The following is a 17,546-nucleotide window of genomic DNA, read 5'->3' on the forward strand; positions in this document are numbered from 1 at the left end:
AGTAAATTCCACTAATCCCAATGTGGAAATATCTCCAGGAATAACCATAAACACTCTGCCCCAGCTGTTCACCTGTTCTTACTGCTTGCCAGAATGCACCTTTCACCTCTCTCCTAGTGAAAAGCTTTGCTAAACACTCTATTTAACATTGCAACGCAGTCCCCTAGGCTGACAACCCTTTACTCCTTCCCTGATGTATATTTTTTCATAGCACCTGGCAGCATGTAATGTACCATATATTTCAATTACACAATTGTTTATGATATGGCTCCTTCCATTAGAGTTAAGACCCATGAGCCCTGGGATTTTGCTCTGCTTTGTTAAATGTTGTGTATCTAAGCCCCAGAAAATGTGTAGCATATAATAGTTGGTCAATACATATTTGTAGAATAAAAAGTATTAATTTCATGAAGGGCCCGATATAATAAATGTGTGTTTCTATTCTGTCAACTTTAATACTGGCAATCTGTGACAGTGTGGAAGTGACCTTCAGGGCTAACCTAAATTTCACATAATTTTCTACTTCAGGTGATGTAAATGCCCTTTAAGCAATGTAATATTCCGCGTTCCGAGTGAATATAATTGATAAATTCATTCCTGGTTATAGTGCTTTTATATTTCTCTAAAATGGATTAATAAAAACAGGTGTTTATGTGAAAATCTTTCCCCTTTATATATCATTAGCAAAAGGAAATTAAATATTTTTTTCAAAATGATGGTACAGACATGGGTGATTAAAGTAGATTTTTAACTCATTAGCCTCTATCACTTAATATATGTAAATGACCTCTTTCACATTTTAGTCACACTGCTATAACAATTATAATCTTTTTTCTCATTATTCATGTCATATTTTAGTTACTACTTACACTGTCTTTATTTATACTGTATCTTTCCTGAAATGATCATTGTGCAATCTGACGTGACAAGACCCAAACCACATCTCGTTGAGCAATTCTTCTCTTCAGCTTCACTGTCTGTCCGATGAAATGCTCAAGAGTCCCTATTGCCTGGGTAGGGCCCGTCCCACCAGGAGTCAGAATGCGGGAACGCCCAAAGGCTGTGCTCAGAATCTCTGGCTTCTTCCAGCCCCAGTAAAAGAGCTGCCCAGTGAGTTGCATTGTTTAAGACATTTACTAGAAAGGGTATCTTTAATGTGTGAACAGCTCCATTTTTTTCTATTTGTGGAGAAGAACCCAGGGAAGAAGTATGTAGATGGGAAGTGAGTTCAACAGTGATGGTCTCCATGTGCAGAGCAGAGGAAGCAAACAAAACACCACCAAGATGTCCCACATCTCATACCAACAGCAGCCTGACCACGCACAGGTGACATTTATCAGCGAGCATCAATACAGGGCAGTCATGAGGCATGCATTCGGCTGATACGGGAATGAATAGGGTTGGGGTTCCTGAGGTTGAGCCGGGAAACTAGGAAAGAGTTGGGGAGGGTTTTGAGCACATTTCCCCCCTCAAACAGGTGTTCCAAGGCCCCCGACAGTATGAGATACTCCATGAAAATTAAATTCCCTGTCCAATCATGTTTGGGAAACACTGCTCACAAAAGCTCCCTCTAAGAAACCCAGATGGTCATGGGAATAGTAAAGATGTTTCTTCAGTACCACCTTTAACTTTAGCTTTACCATCTTGTCAAGAAACTTGTTTAACATTATTTAATACCGTTTATTTCCAATTATTTCACTTTTAGTCTAACATTTATTAAAATCCTATGCATGTGTTTTGCATGAAACATGTTTATATATATATATAAACATATTTTATATATAATATAAAAATTATTATAGAGCCCAGGCATGTATTTAGTGATGAGAAAGTGTGAATGGGGAAAATAAGTTTATAAAAGTGACGTTTCCTATCATTAAGTATAAAGAATTTAAAACCCAGTTGAGTTTTAGTGTAGTAAGATAGGAATTTACATTGAATTCATGATTAACGTTTCTATTGTACTATTTACATTACTTGCATGTACATTGTACTCGTAATGATACTATGTTTTATTTATATTATCCTATTCTTGTTTAAAATCCATTTGGATTATGGTTAATATTATTATGGTTAATATTGTTAAATATAAATTGAATTTGAATAGCTGTAAGCAGAACCTAAACCAAGAACCTTCTGGCACTACCCATTAAGCCGGTAATAATGACGGCTGGCACTCACTCTGGACCAGGCACACTGGTAAGCAGCTTACGTTTAATTCACCCGTGCAATTCTTCCAAATGGCCTATGAAGCCATTAATTCTATCATCTCCGTTCTAAAATGTGGAAACTCAGGCACAAAGGGGTTCAGTAATTTCCCCAAGGGTCAACAGAATGTAATAAAATTGAGGTTCAAACACAGGTTATCTACTCCAGAGCCCATGAAATATAACTGCTGTGCCATTTGCTTGTCCTATCAATGCTGCACTAATAGAAGTGTATTATTGAGAAAAGGGAAGGGGAGCACCTGGGTGCCTCAGTGGTTGAACATCTGCCTTTGCCTCAGGGCGTGATCCTGGAGTCCCAGGATCCAGTCCCACATCGGGCTCCCTGCAGGAGCCTGCCTCTCCCTCTGCCTGTGTATCTGCCTCTCTCTGTGTGTCTCTTATGAATAAAGAAAATCTTAGGGGCACCTGGGTGCCTCAGTCAGTTAAGCATTTGCCTTTGACTCGGGTCATGATCACAGTGTCCTGGGGTTGAGCCCTGTGTTAGGCTCCCTGCTCAGAGAGGACTTTTCTCTCTCTGCCCACCAGTTTGTGCATTCTCTCTCTCTCTCTCTCTCTCTCTCTTCCCCTCACTCCCTCCCTCAAATAAATCAATAAAATATTTTTTAAATAAAAATAATAGGGCAGCCCTGGTGGCTCAGCGGTTTAGCACCGGCTTCAGCCCAGGATGTGATCCTGGAGACCTGGGATCGAGTCCCACGTTGGGCTCCCTGCATGGAGCCTGCTTCTCCCTCTGCCTGTGTCTCTGCCTCTCTCTCTGTGTGTGTTTCTCACAAATAAATAAATAAAATATTTAAAAAATAAAATTAAAATTAAAAGAATAAAATCTTAAAAAAAAGGGGGGGGGGTGGAATCCTAGACCACTATACTACCCATCAGTCAGCTAATGTCTGGCATGTACTTTCACTTCAGAAAAGATGTAACAACCCGATGTGTTTTATTCAAAGGAGGGTTTTGGACTATTATTTATGCAAAGCAATGGTTTTGCATGCACTGGGACTGTTTAGCTTTGGGGAAAAAAAAAAGAAGTGGAAAGGGAAATTATAGTTACCCTCATAGACCAAAGGGTTTGCCATCTATTTTCAGCCTTAATATCTTTTTGCTTCTCAATTGTCTAAAAGTAGGAATGACTTAAATTCCAGCAGCAGCCCCCTACTAGCTGTGTGAGTACAAACGCATTGCTGACCTTCAGTTCCTCATTTGCCAAATGGGGATTTTAATTCCCATCCGTGTGAGTGTGTCTTAAAGTGTAAAACGAGACCACGTAAAACACCTAGTAGTTCAGTGTATAATTATAAGTGCCGGAAACTATCAACCTGGGTTCACAATTATGTTAAAACATTAGGGTTTTTGTTGATGCTGCTGACAGTCAAGAAGAAAGACATGGCTTTGAGTAGCATTGTATCATCCCCGCACAAGACACATAACCCTTCTCCTCAAGCGCCACGAGACAGGACACTTTTTTCACAAAACCATCCTTAGAGTTAGCACCAGCCTAAAAGATACTTTAGGGGTATTTGAGTTTGGTGAGTGATTACAAATACTCTGAGCCAGAGCAGCGCATGACTTGACAGTCACCTTCGAAGGGAGCCACTCAATGGATCAGAAGCATCCGTGGTTATTTTGAGTCAGTCCTAAGTAATACTCGCTCTGAGAAGTGTTTTGCTTCCCTCAATTAGTATTCTGAGTAATGCCTTATGTTCTGATAGCCTGTCCTGTAACACACATGACTGTGACCAGGGAGAGGGCAATTCATTCAGACTGGCTTCTGTTAGAACTGGCTGCTTGGAAACAATGCCAGCAATTTTATTTTTGGTCTATTAGGAAAATGACAGCACTAATTCATTTCACAGAGGAACCAAACAGCTGTCAGATGGCAGTGAGCATAATAGTACACATATTACAATTTAGTTATGCTGAGTAGGATTTTTCCACTGGCACAGTTTTATACTGTAAAGTGCTCCAAACCCTTTCCAAATGGTTCAAGCGACTCTTATAGTGCATTTGTCCTCAGAGAGTCCGATTCTAAACATTATAAACAACATTCAGCACTGAGACTCCAGTTGTTAATTCACCACATTCAAAATGACAGGATGTCGGGAAATGTGAAGGACAAATAGATGTTCTATGAAAATTATTTTGAAGACTCAACTGCTCCCCTCACCACATAGAAATCGTATCTCACAGCCACCCCTTTCTCCTACGTCTCCTGCTAGCTGTTTCCTAGGCATGGATGGGTTGCAAGTCAAGATCTGATGAGTGGACCTCTCGTTTCAGATGAAGAAGTTTAAGGAGTGTTTTTGGGGTTGAAATCAAAGTGCAATTTCTGTGGACCTGGGAGCTTCTGAGAAGAAAGGACACAAGAAAGGAAACTCAGGAAGCCCACCCTGGATGCACATAATCAAATGTCAATGCCCTCACTGGCCACGTCTTACACATGAAATACAAAGGCGAAAATTTAAACAAGGTCTGTGGAAAGCGTCAGCAGACAATTTGTTAATCGCCATCTTCAAAATGATTTAATTTTCTAAAGCCCTGAGTCTCCAGGTGTTTGAGTCAAGAGACTCACAAGGTTGTGCTGTCAGCCACAGCTGAACGATAAGCCTGGCCTTCGCAGGTGGCCCTTAGGAAGGGTCACTGACTTTTTCTACTGCGTATTTAGAGGGCGGGTTGAATTATGAAGCCAAACCACCAAAAAAAAGGACAGCATATCAGGCTTCTGAGAGAAGGAAAAAGCTCTGGCTTTAGGGCTGGGGTCCCACACAATGGCCACCTGTATTTGTAAATAAAGTTTTATTGGAACACACGTATGCTCATTCATGCAACCATGGTGTAGGGCTGCGTTCACACTGTAGCAGCAGAGCTGCATAGATGTGGCTTGACCTGCTAGATGGGATCTTGTACTGAAGCTGTTGAAAACCAAAATAACTGCATTGTCTGTGGTTAGAATACTGCCTAAAATATGTTGTAAATGTTAATGCTGTATTCTTATTGTAATGTTGTATTCTGTTCACTGTTTATGCTTCAAAGTACAAATTGTCTGTAGTTATTTTATAGGGTAGTTTACAAATGCAATGATACTTCACTTAACTTTTCATGAACTTTGGTAGTAAATGTATATGGATTAATTATAAACACATGCCAGCTAGTTCCTCTGACTTGGTGAACTTAATATAAAAAAAATAATTCATTATCACTGTTCTTATGATTCATGCATCTCAACTTCTCTTCCAAAAAAGAGTCAAGTAAATACGTAAATTTTGATACACATGTCAGAATTGTGCCATATGGGAAGGTTTTGAGCAAGTGTGAAAGTCTTCAAAAATGAAAAATAAGACGTGGAATGTTAAAATCCCATTTTTATGAGTTAAGATGGTTAACGCATCCAAAGCTGAAATTGTTCGGCATCTTATTCCTGCACAAAATCTCCCATTTGTTACCCTCCTACACTTGGGCAGAACTGCAGGAGGAAATTGCAGTGTCCCCCACACACCAGCTGTCTACTCACCCACCCTCTTCTCTTCCCAAATGGAGCTTTCCATTCCGTTATTCTAATATTTAAAAACATATTTTAGGAAAAATATAGGCCTGATTAAAAAAAAACAAAATGAAAACTTAGATTTTTTGTTTTTGATTAAAAGGACTACAAAAGCTTAATGGGATGTGTATAAATTAATGTTGTAAGTTGACAGGCCCAGGCCACTCTTTTTTTTTTATGATACTTTTTCTCTCTGAGGATATGAAAGAAATATAAGGTTACATTTTGTAAGAAGTAATGTCAAGAACGTCTGCAAGGAAGTTAGTTAAAACAAACACAGAGGCTGTCTAGAAAGGGCATTTCATCCTCTACTGTCATGAAATGGGTACTTGAGCAGCACAAGAGTTTCCATAACCAATTCTTAGAGAAAAGCTTTGGGAGAGCACAAATACAAGACAAAATTATTAGTTTTCATGATTCATAAGCTAAATTTTGCCTCTGAATTCTCATCTTTGATCAAAGATCAAAGATCGCTTGAACACGATCAAAGATATTTCCTATTTAGGTCTATGCCCTTCTGATTATCACCAAGGAATGAGAGGTGACATAAGCATTTAAAATAATAAGAGATGAGTGATTTTCTATAAATCTAAAGCTGTCCTAAAAATATAGAAAATGCACCAACTGATAGTACAACTCTATATAATGCTATTTCAAGTAATAGAATCAGTGCCTCATTTTGCTGAAACTAAGAATAAACCCGTAATGGACTATCTCTTGAAATATAAATTCTATAGAGGTCGCCATTATATCTATTATTCGGAAGAGATTGTAGATTACCAATTTCTGACTACATTTAAAGAAGCAATAAAAATGAAGAAACCACCCAATAAGTTTGGAAACTTTTTAGACTAACATACCCTTTGAAACATATGCTTAGATTTAGCAACACAGATGCCTTTTTGACATTCAGTGACCCGTCAACCTTAGGTAGCAAGGATATCAGAAATGATAATAAATTTACATCTAAATGCAAAGTCAGGAATGGAAATGAATTCTGAATCTCCTGTAGACTGATTTAAGAACTCTGCAGATAAACATTTATATCTCTTTTTATCATTTGGATGCATATTTGGTGTTTATTCAGCCATACATCAGAGGGTGAAGCATTGTTTAAATATGAAGTTTTACATATAGCTACAGACTAATTATATTTAATGTAACATATATATCTTTCACAAAAGGATCTGAGGAGGGGAGTTTTCTCTATCTTTAAAACTAAAATGATTTTGATATATCTGTCACGTTGTAGTATTTTTGTTCTAATTTAAATATTTCACGTGCCTTTCCAGCATTCTTGGATCCTTCTGGTTTCAATGTATGCCTATTTTTTTTCTTTTCATAATCCAAATCAACCTTATTCTTTCACATCTCTTCCTTGTGTTACCTCAGACTAACCAACTATAGCCAGCAGCAACTGTAAAAAAAAAAAAAGTAATTTTTGCCTTTCCTCTGTGACCTCTATACTATACTCCTGTTATTTTAAAATGATGAACAAACAACAACAAAAATACCTACATACATGAGTTGATATTTGAGAAAAAATGAGAAGTAACCCTAACCACAATGCACAATTTCCAAGCTTGTCCTAAAACCAGTAAGTACCACCCAACCTCTTAGTTGGAATAAAATGATATGTTGCATTCTCACTTAGAAACTCATAAAATCATCTACATCTGGCAATTTTTTTTCACTACATAGAAAAGACGAAGAGACTCAGGTGTCCAAGCATAGGGTGGCAAAGAGGGGATATTAGCCCAAGAGAGAGGGGCATAAGTATTAAAAAAAGATATTACGTAATTCACAGTTTGAAGAAATAAGGACACACTATACCTATTGAGGGCATTTTTCATACCAATCTGCAGAACTAGAAGCAGAGGTTAACATTTTTACACCACCAGAGACTGAGCCAAACCATTGCAGCAGCTAATTTTGTGTAAGTCTCCCAGCAATTGTGTGAGGCAGGTGCCACTATTGCTTCATCTTACAACAAGGAATCTGATGCAGTCAATGCCTGTGTAACACGTGGGAGAGGCACACTTGTTGTGACCGGGGAACTGGATAACACCCAGACCTTAGGATCCCTGCCCTCATCCACGTGTATACATTTACATAATTAGTCTCCCCTAATGTTTTCCATCCCTAGGCCCCAAATAACAGCTAGCTAGTGGTTGACAGTCTTTCAATGGTGAGAGACATCATCTGATTTCCACTGTATTGAGTCACACGTTACAGATCCATGCGGCCAAAGAAGAGACATTATTCAAAAATCACTCAGTCTCATAATTTTTGTTCATAAAGTTTCATCTTAAACGATGATGAATTTTTATTTTTCAGAGATTACCTGAGATGAGTTATTTCCAAATGTTGTTTGTATAAATTCTTACAAGCTCAGGGAATTTTGACACAAGAGATAGGTTTAAAAAAATCATCACAAACAAAAAAGTCTTGGGGGATGAAGGAGTACAAGGAATAAATTAAATTATAATCAAGAAGAAATATTTTAAGAGATGCAAGTACAATTACTCATGGTTTGGGAACTCCCTCCAAGGACAAATATTAACCAATCCTTATCTTGTTACCAAATGATGATTTGGAAGATGCCTTTTCTATGGAATTACTTTGCTTTTTTATCATGTCCTCTTTGGACAGGCTACTGTTTCTGCACGTGGACTTCTAGTGAGGATGCATGGTCTTCTCATTCTCAGACAATGGAAACATGTCAGCTACAGGGATGCCTTCAAAGGCAGTAAGTCAGACATTTGACAACAATATAGCATTGAAGAACTTTTGATCACCTGGTTCTACTTCGTTCAACTTCAGGTGAGAGTCAGAGGAGATTCACTTAAGAATACCAATGTCCACATCATCTCGCTTCATGATGTTCATGAAGCAATTTTATTTTTCAATGCTCCTTGCAACAAGTTAAATGATACAACTATAGAGAGAAATCAAACAAATCTTCCTCCAAATTCCTCCCATTCCAATTACTTCCCAAAGTAATGTGCTTTTAACAATTCAGTTACTCTACAATTCCCTGAATATTCACACGAGCACACATGTGTGTATGCAATGCATGTACATGACATGTGGATACTCCGGCACATAAAGACACATGAAAGTGCTTCAAAACACGTTTCACCAGGATAGGATTATACTGTCTTTTCCTCCCTTTCATATATTACGGACATACAGGACTAAAACTAACTGAATCTTTTTAATAATGTGAGAATTTTGGGGGAAAAAAAGATTTCCTTGTGGTGATGCTTGAAAGAAAAACGTACATAGCTATAGAATGAGTATGTGTGTATATGTGCGTGCGCGTGTGCATGCACGTGTTGTCAAGGCAAAAAACTGGCTCAGTCTCTCTCAATAGACCTCAGAGAAGAATGTGTTATTTTAATGAATGTATAGTAATTTACTTCTACTGAATCGGAAACCAAATTTTCTAATGCATACGAGTAGATTCCATCTCTCTGGGGTAACTACACATTATTTAATATATATGTATATATATATATATATATACATATATATATATATATATATACTCAAAATGCCAAATTAATAAATTGCAATTCACAGAAACCAAGACTATTTACACTGATAACAGTCCTTTTTCTCTCAATTTAGGCCTATACGTGACACCACATTGTAACCTGAAGGCTTCTTGCTTAAACATGGAATCAGAACAACAAAAATAAGAAATAAGATAAGTGATAGAAATCAGATGAAAGAGCACTTGATGCCGCAGGTGAACGGAGCTTTATCATAAATCTACACAAGTCATTCTGACCTTGTCATTAGTTATGAAACTCTTGAGAACTTGCTCAAGTCTGGCAAATGTCTTCCATAGAAAAACACACACAACACAAAATCATGCATGTAATTTTAGAGCCTCATAGAAAATGAGATGGTCCCCAAATTAAGGAAGTCAGAGATATAGTATAGGGACAGATTGAAGTGGCCTCCATGCATTCACACTCCCAACAGACATGGCTGTTCAATGGACTCTCAGACTCAATGATCTTGCAACAGCACGGACAGCCTCTTGGTTGAGCTGGACTGGACATGGCTTTGCCTCTGGCAACATGTTTTGCCTCAGGCACTTATTTTATCTTTTCTTCTTTCATCAAATGTGTCAATGCCCATGGGTTACATCTAGGCCTTGCTAGATTGGTTGAACTCATTTCTTTCTGGGAGGTCTGCATCTCTTTTTTTTTCTTTTTTTCTTCCCCATTATATGCTGATCGCTTTAACATTGTCCTTTCAAAAAAGTAGTCATATTCCTCCTATGTCTATGCTCTTTGGAAGTGTTAGCACTGATATTACTAACAGCAATAATTATTTTCCAGGGCCATTCTAAAATCATTGCTTGGTGGTTCTCATGTACCTGTTGGTGAAAAGGTGAGCAAATGAAGAACAACGACAACAAAAAATAGCTCAAGCTCTGGCAAGTGAGCCTAGAGAAGTAGAGGTCTGATATGAGGGCCAACAACTCTGCTCACTCTAAGGTGAAGGCATGTCCTTACCTGGGTGTATCAACCCACACAACCTAAATAGTCACAAGCAAAGGGATTCTGAAAGTTCCCATTTGTTCCAGCCTCATCTCTTGTTATAAACCCAAGATGACGTTCAAGTGTCAGCTCATGGACAGCTAACTACCGTTCTTCCACCATCACTTTCTTTAGTCAGAAAGCTTTCTCTCCTGCCAGGTGGGTCATTCATGCTCTACGCTTTAATTCAGGTTGAGTTTGGATAATCACTTCAAGGGAGAAATAAATCAGTGCTGACATTCTAAATAAAGCTTTGAGCTTGAAGGGTAATAATCTAGCTGCTCTTTCTAAGTCCAGATCCACGCATGTTAAAGGAAAGAAAATTCTCCTTGAGGGATGTGTCAGAGGGAAATGCCAAATATATTCAGCCAAGGAGAAACACACTGTCCATCAGGAGCCTCACCCCAGCCCCGGAGTTAATGACTCAGTGAACCCCAGAACGAAAGGGCTGCACTGCAGCCAAGATTCCCTTTTCCCTGGTGAAAACCTACATAATACATGAAAATGTGGGCCATTTGCATCCATGACATAAACGCATAATAAATTAAATTAATCCATTTTAAGTTCTTGCAAGCTTATTGCGACAGCCTGTGTTAAGTCCATTATTTTTTAAACATGAACAGCTTGAGCACATTGTGGACCACCTCATCTGTTTGTCTCTAAATCATTTCAGTGCTGTTTCAGAAACCTCTGGATGAGAGGATGTGTTAACCAGAGGGAAAATCAAATTCATGTCATTTAATGGGGTCACTCACTAGTGGTTTTCCTTTTAGGGATTGAAGGGGAGAGAAAAGAGAAAGAAAGAGTAGATGAAATCAAATTGTGGTCAAATGCAGATTTCTCAACAAAAAATGGTTTTGAATATTCATGTGATGACAAATGTCGAGGACTGCAATTTTCCTTTAGAGCCCATTCCTGCCCTTGGGGACATGAAGACAGGGCAGGAGAGATGCTGTACCGAGTGCTGGCTGGCCCCAAGGAGAAAGTGCTGTGGAATTTGGAATTTACCAGATCCTTATCACCTCTCTCCTTGCAGGGTTTCCGATACCACAGCCATGATTTAAAGGCCAAAAGGTGACATATTGTGAAATGGAAGCACAGACAAAGATGCTACAGTTTATTTAAAAGTCCAGTAGAATTAATTCAGCCTTTCTTTCAGGATGGCACAGAGGAAGTGCTGTAGCCCACAGATGAAACCACATGACCCGACCTCCTCAAGTGAGGGGGGACAGGGGCTGCACTCCAGGCCCTTGTGAAGCCTGAGGAGAACGGAGGCCTGCCATCTCCCCCTCCAGGCAGCCCTCCATCAACCTCCCCTTGCTTCTGCATTTTTAAACACAATAATTGGTTTTCCTCCATAGTTTTGTACATGAGTCTTCCTCACTCAGAAAGATCCTCCCATTTCGACCTTCCTGGAGAGCTTCTATTCAGTGCCTGACACATGAAGGCATTTGCCACATGAGCTTCTCCAGCACAGTATCTGAGATTGAGCCCAAGCATTGACTCTGTAATGACCTGTACCCGATCCCCAAGGGCAGCTGGCCTTCCCTCGTTGCCTGATCTTATCAAACACCAGCTACTCTTTATTTTTGCCGGAATGGGACCATTCTCTCCTTCACTATGGCTTCAGAAGCAACCTCCCCCTCTCATCTGCGTATTCCTATCACTTAGCTCAACATTGGGTCACTGGGAGATGCTCAGTGAATGCTAAGTAAATAAATGAGAAAAAGAATGAATGAGGACATCTGTGTGTCAACTTGCATAACCACATACACATTCTCTGGAGTATACGTATGTGTGTACACGCACATGTATATGCATTTGTGTATGTATTTTTGCAAAAATGTAATTCTCTGCACACGTGTATAAACACGTACAGTCATGGGAGTGCCTCTGCATATGTGTACACAAATAAACATAAGCATATAAGCATATGAGAGGCTCTGTGGTGACTGGTTACAAATTACAACTTTGGGAAACAGGCAGGCTAGTGTTTAATCTCTGCTTTCACAATTCCATAGCTATGTGGTCTTGGCAAACTCAATTACTGTGAGTTATGACCTCACTTTTCTCTACTTGATAATATTAGGCAACTTTATTTTGCTTAGAGGAATCGTGTGAGAATTTAATAAGGAAATGTATACAGGAGTTCATACCATCCTACACACACATGTATCATGTATGTATCTGTCATCCATCCACAGAGATGCATATACTTTAGTAATCAAAATCATGTTATAATTGTAGAATGCATAATTTTAAGATAAAAAAAAACTTGAAAAAGCACAATTTCTTTAGAAAAGCATTTTATAACCCAGGGGAAGTTCTTAAACTAGCTTCATGGGCAATTGTTTTTCTCATTCCAATTAATGAACTGTTTTACATGAAACACAATTTCCTGCCACAAGCAAATTTTTACTGTTTAGTATGTCAAATTCTTCCCCATTATACCACCAGTATTGGTTTCATTCAAATAGATTCTGACATTCAGATTCTTACATTGCATGCATAAAATTAAAGTCCAGTATATTCTAAGATGGGAACCTTAGAAAGATGAGGGATAAGCTGAGTGTGTAAAATCAGCATCTTATGATCAAAATATATGACTATCTATATTTGTCGTTGAAATTTTTCCCTTTTCATCTACTATGTCAGCAACTATTTTTAAAGAAATTTTGAAAATAATAGTATCTTACCATTTACCAGTTTTGCCTTAGGCAAGAATCCAGTGTAACCTTCCTTCTACCTCACCAGATATAAATATCCATGTCAAAATATGAATATTATTTTAATTCTTATTGCTTTAAAATATCTACTTTCTCATAGATAAGAAGCCTTTGCCAATTCTTCAAAGAAAATTAGGTTCCCAATCAATGGGATGGCCCTATACTTTTGAAAAATGTTCCATACAAGGAAACTACTGATTCTAGTGAATACACATTGTATACATTAATCTGAATCACAGAGTTGGTTATTTTCTACCCAAATGTAAATGGTATTGTATAATAAAAATCCGATCTCACACAAAATACAGAATTATAAAAAATACAGCCAATGTCCAAGAAAACTTATTTTACCTGCAAAAATATCTAAAAAGTCAACCTAACTATGGTAAATAATTTGTGAAAACTATATGTTAAAAATTTAATCAAGAAAAAAAAGTCAAACAGCAACAAATAAAAATTAGGAAATAGTCAATAAAACATTTGAATGATTACCAGAACAAAGCCAAAATATAGTAACACAAGAAAAGTCATTTAAAAATAAATCAGACATCAGATGAAATAACTAAAATGTCAGGTTGAGGAGTTTTCATGATATATTCATAAGCATTTCTAACATTTAATTTACTTTTTCACAAATAAGAAAAAACATTAAAAATAGAGGAATCTTAAAGAAAAAGAAAGAAAGAAAGAAAAGGAAGAAAGAAAGAGGCATCTCCTTTCAAAAAGTGAAAAAAAAATAAAAATAAAAAGAGTGACAGGTGTTTTGGGGCCAGGTCTAGATTTTCACATCACCAACTTCATTTGTTCTCCCTGTGCTCAAGTAAAGTGAGGCCCACACCTTGTCATGGGTGCTGTCATTACATAATATTTTTCATGCCTTGACATGTCAATTTTATGATCTCCTAAATGATATTTTTCTTAAGTCATACATAATCTTGATGAAATAAGTAAAGCAGGCTTTTTTTTTGGTATTTTTAACTTTTAGCAAACTAAAGTTGGCAAATAGAAATATATGAATAATTGTTCTTTACATACATAATACTTCAATATTAGGCAAATATAGAAGGTGTGATAGTAATCCATGTCATGGTAAATTATCTGTTCATGGTAAATTATGTGTAGTCTCAAAGTTTTCTGTTATAAATTTACCAAAAAATATGCAAATTATTTAGTTTACTAAAAAGAAAAATGTTCAATGATGAAACTAGCAAATGTAATGTTACAAAATACCCTATGAATTTGGTAGCTTTAATTTTATTCTGCATGCATGTTTTGCAATATGTTGATTTTACTGACAGGCTATAAATTTACTAAGATCCTGAAAGTCTCCATATTTAGAGAGTCAATTACTGTAGATGAGAGATGTTACTGTGAAATTTATAAATATTTCTGTTTAATTTCCAGGGTTAAATTCAATGACTGAACGCATTAATTAGAATTTTTAAATTATTGTTTTCATACTCATTATGTAGTATAATATTTCCATGCATGAATAATAATTTATGTAAATAGTGCCTATTCCAAATTACTGCCAGAAAACTTCAAAGTTCAGCGCCTGGATTAAACTTCTTATCAAGGTTATCATGTTTAGACAGACTTTAAAAGTTTGAAAGATTTTCTTCAATGTAAGCAAATGCACTTAAATTAAAAATTTGAACATCAATCTGGTAATATTAAATAAATTATAATTTTAACCTGAAAAAGCAGTACTAATTTAAGACTATAAAATATTATTTTTTGAACAAGCTGATCTACTGTTTAATATCTAAATTAAATTAAATTTCCTTTAGAGGTCTTGGATAAAACATCAGAATTTTATTATATTACTTGGTTTATATTAATTACTTGATGGACAGTGTCATCAAAATAAAAAAACTCCTGGGAAACAGGGAAATCTGAATCCTTTAGAGGATTCAGTGTTCTGCTTCCCCCCAAAAATTTACATAATTTTCTGACCTTTATCATTGGTTCTGCTTTATATTTTATATGAGTGAGTATGTGTGAATATATATGCAGTATTTTTCACAAAATCTCACTTTTTTCAGTGACATTGCCTATAGCTATACCTAACTTTCTATGCAAATTAGACTTGATAAATCAGCCAGTGCTTGCACTGAAAGCTTTACTCTCTTTTGAATAAATTCTCCAGTCCTTAATCCTCTGTTGAGACCACAGTTGGCCTTATTTCTCCAGATAGTACACATTGATTTTCTCAGGAAACCTTTAAGCTAATGGAGAAATATTTACAAAATAGAGATATTAAATATTACATACAATTTTGTTTTTGCTGACAAAGCAGTTTTTAATTCCATTCAAAAGGCTTCTATCCAGTTGTAAATATCAGACTATATTACAATGTCGTTATTTAAAATATAAATTTCAAAAAGAACATGCCTACATATCAGCAATTTTACAATGCACATTACACTTAACTCCTGGTCTACTTTTCTCATTTTTAAAAATAATGCATAAATATTTTTTTCCAAAAGAGACAATCTCACCAATCGTGTGTCATATACCATCATGACAACCAGTGATTGCAGCAGAAAGAGTGGATAGAATTACTCATGAGGCAATCATTCAACATCAACCAAGTCTACACAACATTTATCTTAGGAAATTGAGCAAAATGTAACAAACATTCAAGTATCAACTTTGTCAAAAAAGAGAGGGAAATTGCCAAAATTCCTAAAATATTGAAGCATTATCAACCATCTGAGCAAATATCAGCTATGTTGACTGGACAAATGATACTTCAAGGGGAGCAAGGATAGGGTGCCTTAGAAACACTTTTGCAAGGCTGAGCAAAAGAATTACGTGAAGTTAGCATATGCAGAAGGGGCAGGTATATACAAATTTTAAAGCTAATAGCACCTATTAATCTTCAGTTAGCTTGTTACTCTCCAAAGATTAGGTTATTCCCAGATGGTAATAGACTTAAATACCTTCAAGTATATTAAATATCCTGATGCTGGTTTGTATATAAATACAGTGGCCTGACAGACATTGGAGTCAGAAGAGTAAACAATCCTAAACATCACTTCACCCAAGACTTGAAATAAAAAGATAAATTGATCAGTGCAAAGAACACTCTACCCTTAGGTTTCCACAAAGAATGATTTTTCCGCAAGTGGTATTCCAAGACAGGTATAGATGTGACTTAATTCAGAACAAGATCCTAAGTTACCGAGGTTAAAAACAGGGATTGGCTTCTACACCTACCTACAGTCTATTTTCAATTCACGGGCTCTGGCATTTATTTATGTCAAAAATAATAGTCTTTGTATTACACATGAAAGAAAATTTTAACTATCTTTGTAAAACAAGATGAAAACAGACGCACCTCAGCATTGAGAGAATTAGTACAGTCTTTTCTTAAAACTGAATTCCCAAAAGGAAATCATCTTTATTCCTTCCTCTCTCAAGGATATATTCCCTTTCCTCTTTTTTTTTTTAATTTTTGCCCCTAAATTCAACAATAGTACAACAATATCAAGATTCCAAAGGATACCTAGGCACAGAATCTGAAAGCGCAAACAAACTCCAGATGCCTTACACCAACCAAACAGTCAAACCAAAACAATCTTCTCAATTAAAAGTTTCAGCTTTTGCAAGAAAAACTCACATAATGGTACTCTCTTTCCTTAAGCACTAGCCATAGTATTGTCCAGTGAAAACCTTAAGAATTAAATTCTTTAAACACTTCTGAGTTAAAAGTGAATATTTCCCAGAAAAGCAGTGCTGTGAATTAGTAATCAAAAATTTCAAAACTTCTCTGTGCCACGTCAAGGGAGAAACCACTTCTCCAACTCAAAAGAGTAACTTCCCATAAAGGAAAATCATAAATGCGTGTTTTGCGCTGGACAGTTGGGCACTTATAGTAGGCAATGTTCTGCAATCATCAATATATTACACAAAACCAAATGTTTATGACATCAAACCACCTCTGAAATAGCAGCTTGTGTTTGCATCAAGATCTTTAGCCCCCAGTAGCAAGAAGAAGACCGACTGGACGGTAGGTGTGTGCAGAGCACTGTAATGTCCTACCTTCGTACAGGGCTTTGAAGCCTTGGGCGCTCACCGCGAAGTCGGTTGTGAACCACAGCGTGAGGATAGATCCCGTGCTGACTATGGAGGACGGCAACTGGAACCCCGATAATCTAAACCATGAAAAAAACACATGAACAGAGTTAAAAAGTCAAATTTTTTTATTCAAGCTTATTTGATGAAGTCACTCCATTTCCCTTTTCCTGTGGTACGTTTATCTGAGATGTGTCACTAAACAATTTACATGATCCACACTCAAGGTGTTGCCAGGTAATTGAAATTAAACATGCTTAAGTAACCACGTATTTAAACAAATTTTGAGAAAATTCTATTTAAAGAAATTGCGTCATACACCATTGCATGAAGCAGGGGACATGGAGCTTAATGCAAAGTGATCCTCATACATGCTATGTGGAAAAAAATGTGATTTTACATGTACTTTGATTTATTATTG

The 17,546-nt window shown here is 36.8% G+C and overlaps 1 protein-coding gene across 1 annotated transcript in view; it reads right to left on the reverse strand.

The window, feature by feature from the left end:
- Window positions 1–17,546, reverse strand: part of CSMD1 (CUB and Sushi multiple domains 1) — a 1,869,885-nt gene that overhangs the window by 1,293,500 nt on the left and 558,839 nt on the right. The window contains 1 exon segment of the mRNA XM_055335505.1: window positions 17,093–17,205. Within this exon segment, the coding sequence (XP_055191480.1) occupies window positions 17,093–17,205 (113 nt within the window).

The sequence above is a fragment of the Nyctereutes procyonoides genome, unplaced genomic scaffold (genome assembly GCF_905146905.1).
Source record: "Nyctereutes procyonoides isolate TBG_1078 unplaced genomic scaffold, NYPRO_anot_genome, whole genome shotgun sequence".
NCBI classification, from domain to species: Eukaryota; Metazoa; Chordata; class Mammalia; order Carnivora; family Canidae; genus Nyctereutes; species Nyctereutes procyonoides.